At 41.6% G+C, this 20,801-nt stretch overlaps 1 protein-coding gene across 2 annotated transcripts; it reads right to left on the reverse strand.

The window, feature by feature from the left end:
• Nucleotides 1–2,574: 2,574 nt before the first annotated feature.
• On the reverse strand, nucleotides 2,575–17,438 carry LOC112068328 (fos-related antigen 2-like). Of its 2 annotated transcripts, none has more exons than XM_024135434.1 (4): nucleotides 16,729–17,438; nucleotides 8,451–8,705; nucleotides 8,069–8,176; nucleotides 2,575–5,298 (listed from the first exon to the last, which is right to left on the reverse strand). In XM_024135434.1, the coding sequence occupies exons 1-4, from the start codon at nucleotides 16,855–16,857 to the stop codon at nucleotides 4,768–4,770; spliced, it is 1,023 nt and encodes a 340-aa protein (XP_023991202.1). In that variant the 5' UTR covers nucleotides 16,858–17,438; the 3' UTR covers nucleotides 2,575–4,767. The 2 variants fall into 2 exon arrangements, with proteins under 2 accessions (XP_023991202.1, XP_023991203.1); XM_024135435.2 differs by lacking the exon at nucleotides 16,729–17,438 and adding an exon at nucleotides 9,358–9,488.
• Nucleotides 17,439–20,801: the final 3,363 nt, after the last annotated feature.

Consider the following 20,801-nt stretch of genomic DNA (forward strand, 5'->3'; position numbering starts at 1 on the left):
TGTATTAAATTATTTTTTTCCTCATTAATCAACATAATGACAAAGCAAAAACAGGTTTAGACATTTTTGCTAATTTGTTAAAAAAACTAACAGAAAAAACTTATTTACATAAGTATTCAGACCCTTTGCTATGAGACTAGAAATTGAGCTCAGGTGCATCCTGTTTACATTGATCAACCTTGAGATGTTTATACAACTTTGTTGGAGTCCACCTGTGGTAAATTAAATTGATTGGACATGATTTGGAAAGGCACACACCTGTCTATATAAGGTCCTACAGTTGACAGTGCATGTCAGAGAAAAAAAACAAGCTATGAGGTTGAAGGAATTGTCAGTAAAGCTCCGAGATAGGATTGTGTCGAGGCACAGATCTGGGGAAGGGTACCAAAACATGTCTACAGCATTGAAGGTCCCCAAGAACATAGTGGCCTTCATCATTCCTAAATGTCAACAAGACTGGAACCACCAAGATTCTTCCTAGAGCTGGTCAGGGAGGTGACCAAGAACCCAATTGTCACTCTGACAGAGCTCCACAGTTCCTCTGTGAAGATGGGAGCAGCTTCCAAAAGAACAACCATTCTCTGCAGCACTCCACCAATCAGACCTTCATGGTAGATTGGCCAGATGGAAACCACTCCTCAGTAAAAGGCACATGACAGCCCGCATGGAGTTTGCCAAAATACACCTAAAGGACTGAGAAACAAGATTCTCTGGTCTGATGAAACCAAGATTGAACTCTTTGGCCTGAATGCCAAGTGTCATGTCTGGAGGAAACCTGGCACCATCCCTACGGTGAAGCATAGTGGTGGCAGCATCATGCTTTGGGGATATTTTTCAGCGGCAGAGACAGGGAGACTAGTCAGGATCGAGGGAAAGATGAACGGAGCGAAGTACAGAGAGACCCTTGATAAAAACCTGCTCTACATCGCTCAGGACCTAAGACTGGGCCGAAGGTTCACCTTCCAACAGGACAATGACCGTAAGCACACAGCCAAGACAATGCAGGAGTGGCTTCGGGACAAGTCTCTGAATGTGCTTGACCCCGAATGAACATCTCTGGAGAGACCTAAAATAGCTGTGCAGCACCACTCCCCATCCAACCTGACAGAGCTTGAGAGGATCTGGAGAGAAGAATGAGAGAAACTCTGCAAATACTGGTGTGCCAAGCTTGTAGCATCATACACCAAAATAATTGAGGCTGTAATCGCTGCCAAAGGTAACTTCAACAAAGTACTGAGTAAAGGGTCTGAATACTTATGTAAGTGTGATATTTCAGTTTTTTTTTTTTATACATTTGCAAAAATGTCTAAAAACCTGTTTTTAATTTGTCATTTTAGGGTAGTGTGTGTAGATTGATGAGGGGGTATAAAACAATTTAATCAATTTTAGAATAAGGCTGTAATGTAACAAAATGTGATAAAGGACAAGGGGTCTGTGTACTTTCCGAATGCACTGTATCCAGATCACCCAGCGAAATATGAGGTCTGGCCACAGATGCTGTGTGGAGAAGGGCTGACTGGGCGCTGTTACTGGGAGGCAGAGTGGAGTGGGACAGGGACTCTTTTAGGGGTGGCATAAAGGAAATAGCGGAGTCCTGGATTCTGCAATGCTCTAAGTACAGATACTCTGCCTTCCGCAACTGTAAGCAGACTACCATACCTGCCCCCTCCAACAGAATAGGAGTGTATCTGGACTGGCCAGTTGACACTCTGCCCTTCTACACCATCTCCTCTGACACTCTAACCCAACTGTACACATTCTACTCCACTTTCACTAAGCCTCTCTACCCAGTGTTTCAGGTTGATAATTCATTGACTCTTTGCTGTAATTGAATTAAAAGAAACTCAAACATAAGTGTGACGATGTGGTTTTCCTGCAAAATAGATTCTACAGGCAGTTGGGTGTGTGGCGGTGTGTTTTACCCTGTTCTGTTGGCTGTCCAGATCACTAGAGATCAGTGTATACTGTGAAATTGATACAAACTTTTGAAAAGAGAAGGATAATGGCACCAACCACTTACCTGTAAATGTCTATAATTATCGGCCATGTGTTCACAACAGCGATAGGTGTAGTCACTGCAGGCATGTTCTGATAAACTGACTGCTTAGAATGACCTACCAAGATGTGTGCATGTGTAACACTGATTTCCACCCCACTGGGAATCCTCCTGTATTGACATTTTCACCATCTTTTATGGCAGTGTTATGTTCTGCTATTGCATGACAGGTGGTTTACTCTACTCATACTCCACTTAAGGGCTCGATTCAATCGGGATCGAGGAAGCTCTGTGGTATAGCACGATTGAAATTTAAAAGGTAGCCTAATTTCCGATTGAGCCGACATTTACAGTGTTTACCATGAATGCAGTCTCCATTAATGCGGGAGCATTGACTTTAAAATTTCCATCCTGCTATACCCCCGGATCTTCTGCAATACAGATTGAATCAAGCTCTAATTTAGAGGTACGCCGCCTTTCAAATCAAATGTGCCTAATGTTCAGAGATACAAAAATAAGGACACTGCATTGCCCATGGACAAATGATGAACAGGTCAATAACAGCGTTCAAGAATTCCTTGTTGAAAATGCTTTTTATTATATTTATAGAATTACGAAATTAACAAACACTGCGATACATATTGCTGTTTTTTGTTTGTTTTGAATCATTTTAAACAATTAAAGCATTTGGAAAAATAAGAAATAGATGTCAAAAACAGAAGACATACAGCAAATGACATGTACAGTAGAATATCTAAAGTTGATGGCTTTCCTACGTGTTTTTAGGGGGTTCAAAAGACTCGAACAGACAAGAAACTCTCCGACAATTACATTTTGGTATCTTTTTCTTGGTCTGCAATTTATCCCAATGCATGATAGGAGTTGTTGTCCAAATGCCATCATGTGATACTATAACCATCCAAACAAAGATCAATAAGTGATGTGACTAGTCCACAACAGCAATTCTTTATGTCTTATTTGCTGCACCCAGCACAACAAAAATGTTTCAGTCCGTCTTCTGTCCTGTGATCGCCACAAAGGTCATTACCCCACTGACCATGTAAGGAATGTTTGAAGTAAACAATACGTCTGAAATATTGCAATTCTATCCATTTCAGTGCTTGGTATCCTTAAACCTCTGTCCCATAAAACACAAACAAATAAGTGTTCTTTTACCATTATCCTCAAGACATTCCTCTTGCACCTCAGGCCAGCTGTAAAGAGAATCTCATTTGTCCCATCAATTGGAAAGTGCATTGTTTTTGCTATGGGTCTGATATGGCCACACAATGGCCAGTGAACAGGTTTCAATGTGCTTGTTGATATACAGGGTCACCTGCCCACATATTGGTGTTGCCCCTTATAAGAACATTAATAATGATGAAATTACAAAATAATGTAGCCAGTGTTATTACTATTATCATGTTTTCACACCACAGTAGCATCTGAAAAGTTCAACCAGACCCCCTCCTTTAGTACAAATGATATACAGATGTCTTTTTTTTGGTTTCGAAACCTACCCTATTGCAAGGGAATATTGAGATCACTGGGCAATATCCAATCCCCTTTTTCTGACAAAGCCAGAGTTTGAGTTACAGGCGAGAGGAAAAAAGAATGCGGATACAAAACAAATGGATAACTTTCAATCAAGCTCCAGAGTGTCTGGTTGAACTCTCCATCAGTAGTGGGGGTATAAGGAGTTGCTCACAATAACCTCATTGGTCAAACTGTCTTGCTGAATGACATTATTTTAGAAGTAGAAGGGAACACTGTTTGAATGTCTCCTCAGATATCACTCTAGCCCTTAAACCCCAATGCCTCCCGTGCTGCTCCTTAAAAAAAAAAAAAAAATTGTATTCAACCACCACACAGAAGAGAAATCCCTCACGAAATCTCTCACACCAATGTAAATCGCACAAACTTGTAATAAATGCATAATATAGTTCAGGTACGTTACTGAGGAAAACACCAATACGATGGCCATCGATACTATGATCAATGTTAAGAGTAGACTGGTGACGAACTAGGCATCGAGTAAATATTGGCTCTTTTCCTTTGAGACACTGAGGCTTTGTGGCTTACCCAGTGAACCATTTTGCTGTTCTACAGGCAGATCAGAAGACAACATCAGAACGTAAGGACACACATTCAGAAAATATTAGCACACGCCATAAATACAAGTAGATATGGAAATAAAGTCAGATGTTTATGAACACACTCTGTAGTCTCCCAATATAGTTTCTGTGAGAGGGAGACAAAAATCAAGAAAAAGATAAATCTGCTTTTGAAATCTCTCCGTTGTCTCTGTATCCATCCTTCAAACAGGAGGGATGTCAGGAAATGCTGATTTCTGTCTCTCATTTAGTGATTTATTGATCGTAGGAGAGTGCAACTGTCATCAGATGGCTTTACTTAATGTTGATCTAAAAATATGTCTTGCTTTCCACAGTTTTCGCCTCATGAATGGCTTTGCTGGCATTTCCTCAACTCCATGTCATCTGTTTATTGTTCAACAAGCAAATTGAGGTGCTGGAGTTGAAATGAAGAAGTGACGACACTGGCTGGTACAGGTGCACACATTTGGGTATATCTATTTTTTAAATCACACTGAAGCGTATGAGAAAAACAAGCGGCTTAGCCCTTGAGGGTTCCTGGTGTCAAGAACACAGTTCATGGTTGGCTTGGTCCAGGTTTGAGTGTGCTTTTCGTCTGCCAAGTCGGTAGGGGGCGCTGCTCGCCCTCCCCCACAACCTCACCTTAACTGTCCCTGCTCAGAGGGCCAGGAGGGTGGGCGAGTTGAGGGAGTCCGACGACTGATCCCCGCTGCTGCTGCGCAGGTGAGCCTTCGAGCAGGACTCAGAGGATGGCGAGGGGCTCTCGGGCTCCAGCATGCTGGGATAGGTGAATATGAGGCTGGGGGCACTGGGTGTGGATGCTGGGGTGGAGGCTGCCACCACTGGGGTGTTGAGGCTGTCACTATCGCAGAAGATCCCACTACCTCCCCCAAGGCAGATAGGCTTAATGACAGAGCGCTGGGACTTGCCGTCCACGTCGTCTTCTTGCGGTTCTTGCTTCACCACAACGGGGTTGATGGGGCCTCGGGGACCCAGACTGTTGCGCATGGTCAGGGGGAGAGGGGCACATTGCTGCTGGTGGTGGCCCCTCTGGTGGCGATCGTTGGTTGGCAGCTTGCACATGGGGTTGTGGGCCACCAGCATGAACTCCAACTTGTCCTTCTCCTTTTGCAGTGTCTCTATCTCTTTCTGTAGATCAGCCTTCTCTTCCTCCAGCTCCTCAGTCTCCTGGAAACCATAACAACAAACAGCTGATAAGGACACATTTTTTATCTTCAGTATCTGAAGGGTTCATATTCAGCTCAATTACACTTCTGGTGTATGGAGTAGACAGCAAAGCCCCAACCACTGTTTAAGGTTCACATTGGTAAGTTTCTGCATCACCTAATGCTACCACAAGAGTGCACCGTTTCCCAAAAAGAACCTAAAGCACATTATATTTCAGTACAGTACAGTACAGTGCCTTCAGAAAGTATTCATAACCCTTTACTTATTCCACATTGTTGTTTTACAGTCTGAATTCAAAATGGATTACATGCAATACCCCATAATGACAAAGTGAAAACATGTTTTTAGAATATTTAGCAAATGTATTGAAAATTAAATACAGAAATCTCTCATTTACATAGGTATTCACACCCCGGAGTCAATACTTACAGCAGTGAGTCTTTACGGGCAATTTCCACACCTTGATTGTGCAACAGTTGCCCATTATTATTTTCAAATTTATCATTGCTAGACAACCATGTTCAAGTCTTGCCATAGATTTTTAAGTAGATTTAAGTCAAAACTAACTCAGACACATTCACTGTCTTCTTGGTAAGCAACTCCCATGTAGATTTAGCCTTGTGTTTTAGGTTATTGTCCTGCTGAAAGGTGAATTCGTCTCCAAGTGTCTGGTGGAAAGCAGACTGAACCAGATTTTCCTCTAGGATTTTGCCTGTGCTTAGTTCCATTACATACATTTTTAATCCTGAAAAACTCACCGGTCCTTAACGATTAAAAGCATACCCATAACATGACGCAACCACCACTATGCTTGAAAATATTGAGTTGTATTTGCACCAAACATAACACTTTGTATTCAGAACAAAAAGTGAATTGCTTTGCCATAATCTTTTTGCCACATTTTTTTCTTTAGTGCCTTGTTGCAAACAGGATGCGTGTTTTAGAATATTTGTATTCTGTACAGGCTTCCTTCTTTTCTCTCTGTCAATAAGGTTAGTATAGTGGAGTAACTACAACGTTGTTGATCCATCCTCAGTTTTTTCCTATCACAGCCATTAAAACTCTGTATCTGGCCTCATGGTGAAATCACTGAACGGCAACTGAGTTAGGAAGGACGCCTGTATCTTTGTAGTCACATGGTGAATTGATACACCATCCAAAGTGTAATTAATAACTTCATGCTCAAAGGGATATTCAATGTCTGCCTTTTTATTTTTTACCCATCTACCAATAGATGCCCTTCTTTGTGAGGCATTGAAAAACCTCCCTGGTCTTTGAGGTTGAATCTGTGTTTGAAATTCACTGATCAACTGAGGCACCTTACAGATAATTGTATGTTTGGGGTACAGAGATGGAGGTGGTCATTCAAAAATCATGTTAAACACTATTCTATTATTGCACACAGAGTGAGTCCATGACACTTATACATTTTTACATAATTCCACTTTGACATTATGGGGTATTGTGTGTACTGAAGGCCAGTGACAAAAACAACCTCATTTTAAATTCAGGCTGTAACAACATTTGGAAAAAGTCAAGGGGTGTGAATACTTTCTGAAGGCACTGTGAGTTTGCTAAGGAATATAGTTGAGATACAGCGAAAGGGCAATCAATATACATCTTGGCTATCTTGCCCCTAAATGACTTGAACTCAAACCTATATTTGTCAGAATATCCTGGCATTCCAGTTTGACCGTTATCCTGATACTAAAAGTAATTCCTATTACAACTTTGTCCAAACAAAAAACACATTCATGTTTTAAGATTGTTGTTCCCAGATGGAGCTACGTGATGTAACACGCAAACCACACCGTGTTTCCTCTAGCGTAATGTGTCATTAATGTGTCACGGCCCCAGCAGACAAAGACAGACCCTTAGAAGCCTGTAGTCACCAGATCGGGCGGGCAGAACACAGATAAGTCACAGGCCTGTCTGAGAACTTTGTCTCAAACACAAAGATATGAGAAAGTAGGAAACAAACTAGCAGACTCCCCCCCCACAAAAGAAAAAAAATAGGAGCAATAGAACAAGAAGGAAGATACGTTTGCTGACATGCTTGGAATATGACACTTCCTTATTTGGTAATTCAACAAAGAGTTGTGTGTGGTGGAGGAGGGAAGGCGTTTTTGCTGGAAGCAGTGTGGGGGAGTTGGAGGGCGTAGCCATGAATTCGTCAAAATTGTAAGAGATGAGAGATGGAACTCCCACTTAATAAAACATCTCCCATTCATAATGACAGCCGCCTGCAGCACATTCCTTCCCTGTTTCTTTTGTAATTGAGCTAATGAGTCTAATTAGTGCTGTCTGCTTAGCTAGGAGGGTTAGGGCCCAGCCCTGTCCATGTCTACAGCTGTCTGCACCCAGACAAAAACCCTTACATCCACTGTCTTCTGTCAGCACGGCTTAGTGCTAATAGCTAAAGTCCTCCTAGAGACCTAGACAAACCAGTATCGCAAGGTTCTGGTTTGAGGTCGACGCATAAATACGTGCAACACTGTTTGAGAAGTGTTCGTGAACCGAGCTGAACATGAAACTGTCCCGCACAAGGGAATACGTTTTTTCCCTTTTCATGCTTTGGTGCTTCGTTTGTACTGCAAGTGCACAACATATGACGAATTGTAGCAACTAAGTTGACAAATAGAGTCTCTGGAATTTAAACTGACAGGGGCGTGTGTGTGTGTGTGTGTGCGCGCGAGTCTGTGTATGTGCGCGTGTGTGTACGCGTAGGAGAGTGTGTTGTGCCGTTGTATGGTGCAGTTGTCTAACTAACCCCTTGGAGCATATCGGTGAGCTCTCGTCTGCGATTGCGGCACTTGGCGGCTGCCAATTTGTTCCTTTCGCGCCTCACCCTCCTCTTCTCCTCTTCCTCAGGGGTAAGCTGAGGGCAAAAAGAACACACTTTGTGAGTTGTCATTAACACTTAAGCTGAACAGCGCAAACAAGTAGAGAAGCTTTGGGTTTACAACTATAAGCCATCATCTTCAATATCGCCAAATTCCTCACATCTTGGTACTTTGAAAGTAGAACTCACTCTACTGTTTTACAATGTTAAAAGATATTTTAAAATGTTGCTTGCCGCCACAAGATGCTCTCCACACTGCCAGACATAAGTAACTCTTGAACACACGCATCTGTACACTCGTGGTCCTCACCTGCTCATCTCTCCTTCGTCGTACGCGGGTGTCCCCGACGGAGCGTATGACACCCGGGCGGGCGAGGGTGGTGTGACCCAGGAGCCCGGGGCTGTTGGAGAGGTGGTGGCTGTAGGGGTGGGAGCGTGAGTAAGGGTTGGACATGGAGGTGATCACTGTGGGCTGCACCATCCACTGCAGGTCCTGGCTGGTCGTTATGGCGTTTATCGTGGGGATGAAGGCACTGCTAGAGCCAGGCATGTCGGCCCGGTATTTCTAGATACAGGAAAGGTAGCAAAGAGAAAGGGAGGGGGGGAAAGAGGGCAGATCAGGAGAGAAATGGTGAGTGGATGATTTCAAGATGACAGTTGATCCTTCGCTTACTGTTGCAACCTCTGACAACATTTTCCCAGGAAGCCCAATTCAAACACTGACGAAATCTCAAACTGTGTTTCTAATACAGACTGAAATTAAACAGACTTCCCCTTGCTAATCAGGAAACTCTTGGGTATGTTGTGGTAGACTGCTATAACAATTGCTTCATGGGAAGCTGGTAAAATTATATTTGTAGTGTAGCTAGCCACTGAATGGCTCTGAATTCCCTGTCAGCATGCAATTTTGGAGCCAACTAGTGCTCTCAAATCGTATCCTCATGTCGACAGCAGATGGGAGTTCTATTCATAACATTGCTAACTTAGCTAGCTAACATGCATCTTAAGGAAACAATATATATTAAGTGGCTAGCTAGCTAGCATTAGCAACGTTTGTTTGTCGAGACTGAGTGCTAGCTAACCAGCAGGGCTAGCAAATAATGTAACAAAAGTATAATTTCAGATTTTCAAAATACTCCATGAACTGGCTCTGAATTTCAGGAATCACTGTTAAATTATTCAGCCGTTTAAACACAAGCCTTCACAGGCTTTCATACCATTTAAAAGTGAGCTTGTCCTTGTCCAGGTGGTGGACTCGACTATCCATTGGGGCAGGGATAGTCCCAAAATTCTGGGGCAGGGCCTAGCAAATAAGTTGTGTGTGTCTTCAACTCTAGGGAAAGACCCATAACAAAATGGTGATTGTATTTCACAGATCTCAATTTCCATTCATTTATTTTTTCGCTTAAATCGAATTTTGCTTATTTATTTCACTTGTTACAACAGCAGAAGAAAAAAAACACGCCACTTGACATGTAGGCTATTTGACTCTGCTATCAATTTCCAAGTCCTGTAGCTTAACCTCCTTGAACACACACACACAGGTCACCCACTCTTAATCATACTCACAAATTCTCTGCATTGAACCCTACTGTAGTAGTGAATCACTGACACCACACACAAACACTGTCTAGATTCACCCGTTTAACCCCCGGAGTGGCAGTCAGTGACACATTCAGTGAATAATGGCGGGAAAGCCCGTAGTGCTGCTGCGGCCTCCATCTTACTATGGCTATAGGAGACAAGAGCTTAGTTGCGTCAACCAGCAAGTCATCTGGTGAGCAACATGGTATGGAATTGTACACCTCTCTGGAAAAAAATACAATCCATGGAGAAGGACAAAGGTGTGATGACTAGTTTATTCCTGTCAGAAAATGTGATAATGTTGTTTTGCATTGGCACTGATATCACTGGATAGGCCCATCTCTTTCCATATACAAGTGTAGCCTATCTAATAAAATAGATTAGGTAAGACATCAAGGTTACTTGGGTATCTGAAGACTATAATGCTCATAAGACAGTGACATTTTACCAACATTGTGAGTGGCAGCACAGAAGTGACCATCTATGAAGCAAAATATAGTAGAGGCCTACTGAATAAAGCTTACTGCTTAAGCCCTCATGAGGCACCTTTATGGTGATAGGACAATATTTTGATGATATCCTTGCCTTTAGGTCAATATCATTATATGACACCAGTGAGCGTGTCCATTATACAGACAATGAAAGCTCTTACAATGTTCGATGATTAATTCATCCATTATGTCCTTGTGGTGAGACGTGTTTGGGATATGTCAAGCATGTGCGTAAAACGGTCAGTTCCAGTAAGGTCGGAAGCCGCATTATATTAGGCTAGAGAGAAAAGCCAGGTCCCCCGCCAATACATTCCAGAAGTGAGGCAACAGTGAAAATTCCATTGCATTCATAAATCCCAGGGGCAGGTAACTAACCAGAAGGTAAAGTTATAAATTTAGTAATCTAATGGTTGGTTACAATAAATTGCAGTGCCTGTTGCTACACGGAGAGGACATACATAAAGAGGGGGGATATGAAAATATGTCAAGTATGTCAAAACTTGATTTTAGAGACAATAGGTGAATCGACCGTGGGCAAACTAATTAAAATGCATGAAAAGCACCATTGTTTGGAAACATTTCAGGTGCAGGGTCCAAATAAAACACGTAGCCTACACGTTTCCTGGCACCGAGATTAGTCTCCCATAGGCCATCATGTCAGTCCTAGTGCCCCGTGTGCCGGAAAACAGCTCCACAGGTGTTGCCCCCTTTCCCCGCTTTCCCGGATTCTGGTCCTTAATAACTCACTGGAACTTGCCCACTGCTGTAAGAGGAAAGAAACCAGACCACTTAAACAAACAGAATACTTGTCCTCCGCCCCCAGAAAACTAAAGGATGATGTAAAATTCCAGGAACTTTTGCCTGCATAAAACTAAACCCTTCCAGGGTAGAGAAAGCACCGATGGCAATGCTTGACTATCTCGAAGCTGATGTAACCCATACGCTCATTTCAAAAGACCAACTTAAACTATGACCAGTCCAGCTATTGTGCTTCTGCACGCCCACTGGTTCCATTTGGCAGAAGCAGACGCCGTCATAATGACAAAATCCAACTGATAAAGTCGCACGTAAAATTGGCACCCGTCTTAACGCTTCCAGTCAACTGATTAATAGGCCGACAAAAATGAGACACACTTCCCACATTTGTCTTATTAAAAGGAGATCTGAACAGACTATGTCCATTATAAGAAATAAGATTAGAACACCGGTGTATGAAAGAACAACCTTCCGATTGTAGCGAGCACAGAAACTCCCTTCCATGTGCCAGTAGGCCTACAGCAGGTTGTACATGTGATACTGCCAGTGGCTATTTTAGCATGTAAATCATGGTGGGGCAGAAAATTAAAAAAAGTGGGATGCATGCCAGCAAAGCCAATACTCAACACAATAATTGCACTATAACGGTGACAAACGGTGCACACAAACTGTTAGGGTCTACATAAAAGCTGTCCCAACAGCAGAGTCCCAACAACAGTCCAAACACCTTACCACTGCTACACCTAGCTTTCAGCAGAGCCTTGTCTGGCAGCGAAACAGTTCATTCAGCCTCATTTACTGCCTTTTAAAAAACATAGCTGATATGGCTGACTTGCTTAAACAAATGTGGTTTCTACTGACAATTGACATGTACAAACTATGGCATAAGGGGACGACAAGCGGATAAGAGGCAATCCGTCATTTCGATTAAGACAGTAATGACCGAGCGACGACGGACGCAGTCAATATAAGCGACAGAATTTAAAACATGGGCCGTTCTTACAGTGTACTCCCCGTCAGAAGTGTAGGATAAATAAAGGGGCATATAAGACAATGAAAACTCTTACAATATTAAATTTCTCTAAAACATGTTATAGGCTACATGTACACAATCAAGTTAGAACAGTAGGTGAAATTAAGAGGTGAAAATAGACCAAATGATTAGGGTGAGGCACATTGAACACCGTTTGGGTCTTTGCATGTCAAAAAAGATACGTCATATAACACTACTTGACACGTTAAATAAGCTTTAAATTTGACTTGTCAAATAACACAATTCTATTATAGAATGTTGTGTGTGCTGACTTTTCACGTGCAAGCCAAGCGCCATCACTACTATCAGTAGCACTGTCAAAGCTGTACAAAAAAGTTGGCAAACAAGCAGACACCAGCTACGAACGATGTGTTCACAATTGGTGAAAATAGACCAAATTATTAGGGTGAGGCACATGGGCTACTAACAGTTTACTTCACAACATACACTTAGTATTACTTTAACTACAGTATACATATCTCCCTTGCATATTACATCATTTATGCAGCAGCATAAAATACATTTTTGGACTCCCCTTGTGAAGGTGGCACCGCGGTCCTATGTGAGCAAATTTTATCATCAAACTTTGTTATCAAAGTCTGGCATTCTCTGGATTTATGGTGGGAACAAAAAAAAAAAAAAAGCCACTCCATTGAATAGCAGGCTAACATTAGAGGTTGCTTTGCATTGCTTGCAGTTAGCCACTGATTCCTTCCAAACGACTCATTGTTGAATTTGCGATTTCCAACTTGTTGTAATCTTTATGCCCAATGGCCGATGAGCACCGATACGTTTTATTTATAATTTCTCTTCACCATTTCTCTTCATATGACAAGGATTAAAACGGATTTGCCAGTAGATTGTCGACTTGATTCATGATGACTGATAGCTAAGACTTTGAAAGTAAGATGTTGACATGATCAGTCCAATTAAAGCTACTGTACATATAACGTGATTTGACGTCATTTTATCTGTGGCCAATGACCTTGAGCCTTCTTAGAAGGGCACTTGTAATAACTATGGCAGGACCCAAAGGGCCAAAATTTGGGATGTCTACCCTTACTTAAGGACTAAAAATAGGCGATGACGTGTTGTCCCCATGAGTGACAGAACACTGAGCCAATCACGGCGCAATGCTCCCATTTTCTGCTGGCTCAACCCCACCACCACAAAAAGCACTGAGCTAGGCTGAAACACTTTGCTAAAAAGTGGGGTCGCCACTGGATACTGCCAACATAAATCCTTTTCTCAATAGGGGGGCGCTGTTTTCACTTTGTAAAAAATCGTTCCCAAATTAAACGGCCTCGTACTCAATTCTTGCTCGTACAATATGCATATTATTATTACTATTGGATAGTAAACACTCTCTAGTTTCTAAAACCGTTTGAATTATATCTGTGAGTAAAACAGAACTCATTTTGCAGCAAACTTCCTGTCAGGAACTGGAAAATCTAAAATCGGGGGCTCTGTTCCAGGGCCATCCTATTAATTTGCATGAAATCTATGAGTCTACATGCACTGCATTGGCCTTCCACTAGATGTCAATAGACAGTGAGAGGTGGAATGGGGTGTATAGCTTTATCTGAGGCCGAATAAGACCTCTTGGAATGACGAGACCAGTCTTTTCACCGTTCAGCTTGGCGCGAGAAGGACCTCTGGATTGCGTTCTGAAAAGCTTTCGTTATAAACGTTAGATATCTCCGGCTCTGATTTTATTTGATATGTGTTAAAAACATCATAAACTAGTTATTTTAAACCGACTTAAATCAGTTTATTGCGATTTTCTGTATTTTCTTTGTTTTGCGTTATGGTGAGTTGGACACTCCTGCGCCACATGGCTAGCTTTGTTAGCTATTTCGACAGATGAAGACGACATTCTACAACCGAACAACGATTATTCTGGACAAAGGACACCTTGTACAAGATTCTGATGGAAGCTCATCAAATAGTAGGAACCATTTATGATGTTATTTCGTATTTCTGTCAAATGTTTAGACGTATATTCCGCCCTGATTTTGGGCGCTGTCTTGCTATAACGTAAGCTGTATGTCGTACTAAAGTTATTWAAAAAAATCTAACACAGCGGTTGCATTAAGAACTAGTGTATCTTTKATTTGCTGTCCAACATGTATTTTTTAGTAAAGTTTATGATTAGTTATTTGATTAGATTAGGTGCCTCTCCAAGATTTCTCCGGACAATATTTCTGCATTTTGACTACGTATTCACATTGTAAAACCACGATTTGTGGCGCTAAATATGCACATTTTCGAACAAACCATACATGTATTGTGTAATATGATGTTATAGGACTGTCATCTGATGAAGTTTGTGAAGGTTAGTGAAAAAATGTATATCTTTTGCTGGTTTATTCGCTATCGCTAACGTTGCGTTGAATGAATGCGGTTGTGTGGTAGGCTATTGTAGTAAGCTAATATAATGCTATATTGTGTTTTCGCTGTAAAACACTTAAAAAATCTGAAATATTGGCTGGATTCACAAGATGTTTGTCTTTCATTTGCTGTACACCATGTATTTTTCATAAAGGTATTTCACGTTGGTCTCTGTAGTTATTCTAGCTGCTTTGGTGAGATTTGTGATGGTGGCTGCAATGTAAAACTATGATTTATATCTGAAATATGCACATTTTTCGAACAAAACATATGCTATACAATAAATATGTTATAAGACTGTCATCTGATGAAGTTGTTTCTTGGTTAGTGACTATTTATATCTTTATTTGGTCGAATTTGTGATAGCTACCTATGCGGTAAATATTTTTTTGAAAATATGCGGTTTAGTCTTTTGCTATCGTGGTTAGCTAATAGAAATACATATTGTGTTTTCGCTGTAAAACATTTTAAAAATCGGAAATGATGGCTGGATTCTGTATCTTTCATCTGGTGTCTTGGACTTGTGATTTCAGGATATTTAGATGCTAGTATTTACTTGTGGCGCTATGCTAGGCTATGCTAGTCAGCTTTTTTACTGATGAGGGTGCTCCCGGATCCGGGATTGTGACCAAGTAGAAGATAAAAACAACTGGAAACATGTCTCTCTGTCGCCTTCGTAAAAACTATCGATAGGCTACATCTTAATTTAAAAAGGGAATATTTGACTGGAACAGCATTCATTGGAAGGAGACATGAGGTGTGACACGCTGATATATATGGTTGTTCCTCAATTATAGCCACTGAGCATCACATCTCAGAATGAGAGAACGGGAGGCAGGTAAAAAAAAAGGTAATGTAATCACAATAGGACACCTGGAGGAAATTCCAGCCTCGATGTCTCCATGTTCTCCAACATCCCCGAGGGCGCATTCAGAGACGCTTCATAAGTTTTTTAACCCGCCGTTTCCAAGTCACGCCAACATCTTCCAGTGCATGACTACATGTTGCTCATCTGCAACACACACCTCGAAGCTTTGGGTCGAACCGTTTGGCGTATCAGCGTCGACTGGTTGTCCATAGTGTACACAGCGTACCACCACTGACTGACGCTATAGGCCTTGCTGCAGAACTAAAGAGGAGTCCTAGTCAAGATTCATTGTTGCACTGTTCGCTTTACAGTTTGAGCACTGATCATCATCAGGTCAGAGACATATCTCTGTGCCAAGAAGACACTGAGAAGAATTGGGAGAACCAGTGCATGTTTGTTCAAGGTGACCAAATTGTGCGCATGAATAAAGCATTTATCCAGTGCGCAAGGGAAAAGGTAGCCCTTTGGTTTAAGCATTACAAGTACGGCGTGATCCAATAATAGCCTACCAAATGTCCCCAGTAATTTTATTTCAATCCATATCTTGCAGGAAAAATGTTGAGAGCAATTAGCATTGACAAAAATGACGTAGCAATCTATATGCAGTTTGGTGTGTATAATAATTCATGATAGCAGATTATACTCATCCAAAAGTTATTATAATACGATTTTGACTACATTATCTGTGGACGAAACAGTTTAAACACGTTCGAAAGTTACATTTTCCGTTTACAAAATATGTATTTTCCAATAAAGCCTCCCGTTAACTTCTGGTGCACAGTCCCATAGCAGTGCAACACGTGGGTGTTAAAGTACAGCGACTGTGCAATACCTGATTGTATATGGAAATTCAGATGACAATCACTTGTCAGTAAGTCATTTTCTGCAGTTAGGTTTCATGACATTCAAAATAAATTCGGCATGGGTCGGTCATTTTCGTCCTTTTTATGCACTTCACTCGCGCACTGGTGTCTTGGCCTGAGCCATATATATATAATCTATTAAGTTATTTTATTGCATAGAGCAGGTCCGGGAAATGTTGGAATAATATCCCAGGCTATAGCGCGCTCAGATTCGGGTAATATCACAGGATATTGCGGCGCGCTCTTTCCAAAGGTAAAGAAAAAGGCTCTACAGCAGTAGGCTATAGTTTGGAGTAACATATTCAATATAAATATAATATTCTTAATAATTCTCAAAAATAAAATTTGACAGCAATATATTAGAAAGATATCATGCACCTCTATTGCATTGCACTCCGATAATTACGCACAGCGTGATAGCCTTGCCAATACTGTAGCTACGCATCAAGTTAGTCCTACCAATCGAAGAGTGTATCAGTGGGTAGTAACTCATAGACAACTGCAGTGACATTTCGATACAATGAAACTTAAATTAAACAAATGATAGTTGTGAATATCAATATTTTCCTTTGAGAGAAGAGAAAATACATAGTGTTGGTTACCTGGTAGCTTGAGGTAGAGATCGGACTGCCGATCGTGCTGCTGCCGCTCGTGAATGACTCTGGCTGGGCCGGAGAAGTGCTGCTGCCGCGGGACGAGGTGTCGTAGTTCACGGAGTAGTCCTGGTACATGATCCAGGAAAGAGGAAGATTTCAGTAGATGATATGAGCTCCGACGATCTCAAAAAATCCTCTGACAGAAAATCTCTGACAGTGCAATCCCTTTTTGTGTGCCGAAAGTGGAGCAGATTGGAAAGTGACCAACTTGAACAGTCTTTAAAACACTGATATCCCCCCCAAAACAATTCTCAAAATAGCCTGGCTATTAGTGCAATAAATCCAGTCTCTTTGAAATGAAATAACTTAAAGCAATTACCAAGAAGTAAAGCCGAAATTATTTTATTTTTTGTCCACTCCAAATAATTCTCTCCTTGAGAATAACTTCAGCTATTGTTCTTTCCTCCACTGCTAGCCTATTCAGGTGTGCTACAAGAGCCAGCTTCAAGAAAAAAAGTCAGTAGGGCACCTACTTTCGCTGTCAAAACAGAGTTGACGGAGAATAGACCCGTTTTGCGTGTGAGTCACAGACAGAGGCTTTATGTTTGCTTTCCACCTCAGCCTACTCTATAGAATCCCTTCCCCGCGACACATTTATTTCAGCTACCCCTTGGAACAGTTCTATATTTCTTTCTATGTCCCTTCACCGCACTTCCTAAGATGACTCACTTTAATGGTAATACGAAGAAATGCAACCGCTTATCAACGCTAACGGCTCCTCACGTCACTGTCTCTGGGCGTAGACACTTCACTTGGGAAGGGGTTATCATAGCTAAGATTGTAAAAATCAGCACACAGTATCGTAAATCTGTTTTATTGTTTATACATAACATAGTTAAAGGTGATTTATTATGTTTATGCTAAATGTTAATGCACATGTATATAAAATCCGTTGGAGGTGAGACTCACCGTTTGTCTGATTTGGTACGGTCCATTGACGCATGTTTCCTGAAATGGGCAGTTGCGTCAGAGGACACGCGTGTGGGTTTCCTTGGTAAAGACACGTCAGAGACTGGAAGGGATTACCTCCCTCAACGCACTTTCTCATCTCTAGCGAAAGGGTCTCTGGGCCGCATAGAGTAGGTCTATGCAGTTAATCACCGCACATTATATCTTTATCTTGCAGTCCTTGTGGATATTAATTTCATGACTATTCAAAGTGTTTGTAGCTTTTGATTTTTACGCGAAGAGAGAGGGAGAACGCAGTCGAGAGAGATGATATCCCTTTTTTTTTTCTTTCGCAGCTTCAGTATGTCAATTCCTGCCCTTATGTGTAGCCCAAGGAACAGATAGATGTCGCTAGGCCAACAGTAACGGGAAATAGTAAAGGAAACGCTACCACTTTCTCGAGCATTAGTCTAGAACGTCTTTGAGGATACGAAACTGCAATGACATTCTTTCCCCGTCTCGAGTCCTCATAGCACATCTAACTATTTGGACCACATTTCAGAAAATACATCTGGCAAAGGCATATTGCTTATGTGGTTCATGCAGGATATATTGGCTATTTTGCTGTAAGGACATCTGGAAACAAAACACAACACAAAAAATGCTATGGAATTATCATAGAGTGCAGCTGTGGATAATGTGTTTTACAAAAATGTGTTTCATAGCTACAGCAAAGGATGCGACATGAAATGTGGGGTAATTCAGACGCAGTTCCAGGAGGGCATAGAGCCCAGAATACGCCACGTAGAAGAGGCCTACTAAATGCCGAATTAACTGCAATCCAATGTTATATGGTTCCTATGTTAGTCGTTAACACCACAACTAAAAATAACACGCACTAAAATAGTGTTTGTTACATGCATCCTTGCCAAGACAGCGTATTTAAGAGAGAGGCCTACGCTCAACAAACTACCGTTAAATTAGGTCTACACTTGTTTAGGAAACGTTCAAAACGAAAGACCAATGACAGAGACCAAGGGTGTTCTTCCAATATGACACAAAAGGAACAACACAATATTGGGAATTTCCTCAAATTACCTTTGAATTAATTGAGTTGCCCCTGATTTATAGCCATAATCTGTTCAAACCAGTTTCCAGAGTGGTCCACTATTTCTTCACTGCATAAGATGAATGAAAAGGCAGGCTATCGGGAAATAGTTGAAAGGTAAAAGCTACAATGAGACCAAAGGTGATATAAAAACTTAAATGTAGGCTTGGGGAAGTGCCAGATAGAACCTAGGTTATTGATCATTGCGCCCCACCGTCCACATTTGATAGCCTATAGATCAGGTGTGCAAGTGTAACGGATGTGAAATGGCTAGCTAGTTAGCGGTGGTGCGCGCTAATAGCGTTTCAATCGGTTACGTCACTCGCTTTGAGACCTTGAAGTAGTGGTTCCCCTTGCTCTGCAAGGGCCGCGGCTTTTGTGGAGCGATGGGTAACGATGCTTCGTGGGTGTCAGTTGTTGATGTGTGCAGTTGCTGGTTCGCGCCCGGGTCGGGGCGAGGGGACGGACTAAAGTTAAACTGTTACACAAACAGCCTTTGGGGTTTACTCCCTCTCAACATAAACAATGTGTTATTCGGAGGACCTGAGCCCTAGGACCATGCGTCAGGACTACCGGGCATGATGACTCCTTGCTGTCCCCAGTCCACCTGGCCTTGCTGCTGTTCCAGTTTCAACTGTTCRGCCRGCGGCTATYGAACCCTGACCTGTCCACCGGACGTGCTACCTGTCCCAGACCTGCTGTTTTCAACTCTCTAGAGACCGCAGGAGCGGTAGAGATACTCTTAATGATCGGCTATGAAAAGCCAACTGACATTTACTCCTGATTATTATTTCTACCATGCTGGTCATTTATGAACATTTGAACATCTTGGCCATGTTCTGTTATAATCTCCACCCGGCACAGCCAGAAGAGGACTGGCCACCCCTCATAGCCTGGTTCCTCTCTAGGTTCTTCCTAGGTTTTGGCCTTTCTAGGGAGTTTTTTCCTAGCCGCCGTGCTTCTACACCTGCATTGCTTGCTGTTTGGGGTTTTAGGCTGGGTTTTTGTACAGCACTTCGAGATATTAGCTGATGTACGAAGGGCTATATAAAATAAACTTGATTTGAAACTTGATTTGTTATATAATCCATAACAGAATTATATGTGTTTGGTGGGCAAGTTTCTGCATAGGTAATGAAATAACTAATTTTCAATCTATTGCATAAGATTCTTATGACTAATTTAGTCTGCAAACTGACCTACATGGCAATGATGTTTGGAACAATAAAGCGCATCGGTCTTTTCCTGCCTTTGAGTCTTTCTGCTGCCGAGTTCCAGTCAGACATGTGAGGGGGTCATCTATATTCATCACCAACAATGTGAGGAATGCTTGGTATGAGATGGCAAATTGCAGGAATCAAAAGCAGGTATTTGGATCATCCATAAAAATACAAATTCATGGAAATTGGTGCGATTATGGTTGTTTATACAGTTGAAGTCGGAAGTTTACATACACCTTAGCTAAATACATTTAAACTCAGTTTTTCACAATTCCTGACATTTAATCCTAGTAAAAATTCAGTTTTAGGTCAGTTAGGATCAACACTTTGTTTTTAGAATGTGAAATGTCAGAATAATAGTAGAGAGAATGATTATTTCAGCTTTATTTCTTTATTTCTCAGTGGGTCAAAAGTTTACATACACTCAATTAGTATTTGGTAGCATTGCCTTTAAATTGTTTAACTTGGTCAAACGTTTTGGGTAGCCTTCCACAAGCTTCCCACAATAAGTTGGGTGAATTTTGGCCCATTCCTCCTGACAGAGCTGGTGTAACTTAGTCAGGTTTGTAGGCCTCCTTGCTCGCACATGCTTTTTCAGTTCTGCCCTCAAATTTTCTACAGGATTGAGGTCAGGGCCGTGTGATGGCCACTTCAATACCTTGACTTTGTTGTCCTTAAGCCATTTTGCCACAACTTTGGATGTATGCTTGGGGTCATTGTCCATTTGGAAGACCCATTTGTGACCAAGCTTTAACTTCCTGACTGATGTCTTGAGATGTTGCTTCAATATATCCACATAATTT

The sequence above is a fragment of the Salvelinus sp. IW2-2015 genome, unplaced genomic scaffold (genome assembly GCF_002910315.2).
Source record: "Salvelinus sp. IW2-2015 unplaced genomic scaffold, ASM291031v2 Un_scaffold451, whole genome shotgun sequence".
Lineage (NCBI taxonomy): Eukaryota > Metazoa > Chordata > Actinopteri > Salmoniformes > Salmonidae > Salvelinus > Salvelinus sp. IW2-2015.

Bases quoted from the DNA above. Each gene is read 5' to 3' on its own strand.
- LOC112068328 (XM_024135434.1), bottom strand. From the start codon at position 16,857: ATGTACCAGGACTACTCCGTGAACTACGACACCTCGTCCCGCGGCAGC. The intron at 8,706-16,728 runs GTAACCAACACT...TCCTGTATCTAG, and splicing joins TCTCTACCTCAAGCTACCAG to AAATACCGGGCCGACATGCC. The intron at 8,177-8,450 runs GTGAGGACCACG...TTTTGCCCTCAG, and splicing joins GACGAAGGAGAGATGAGCAG to CTTACCCCTGAGGAAGAGGA.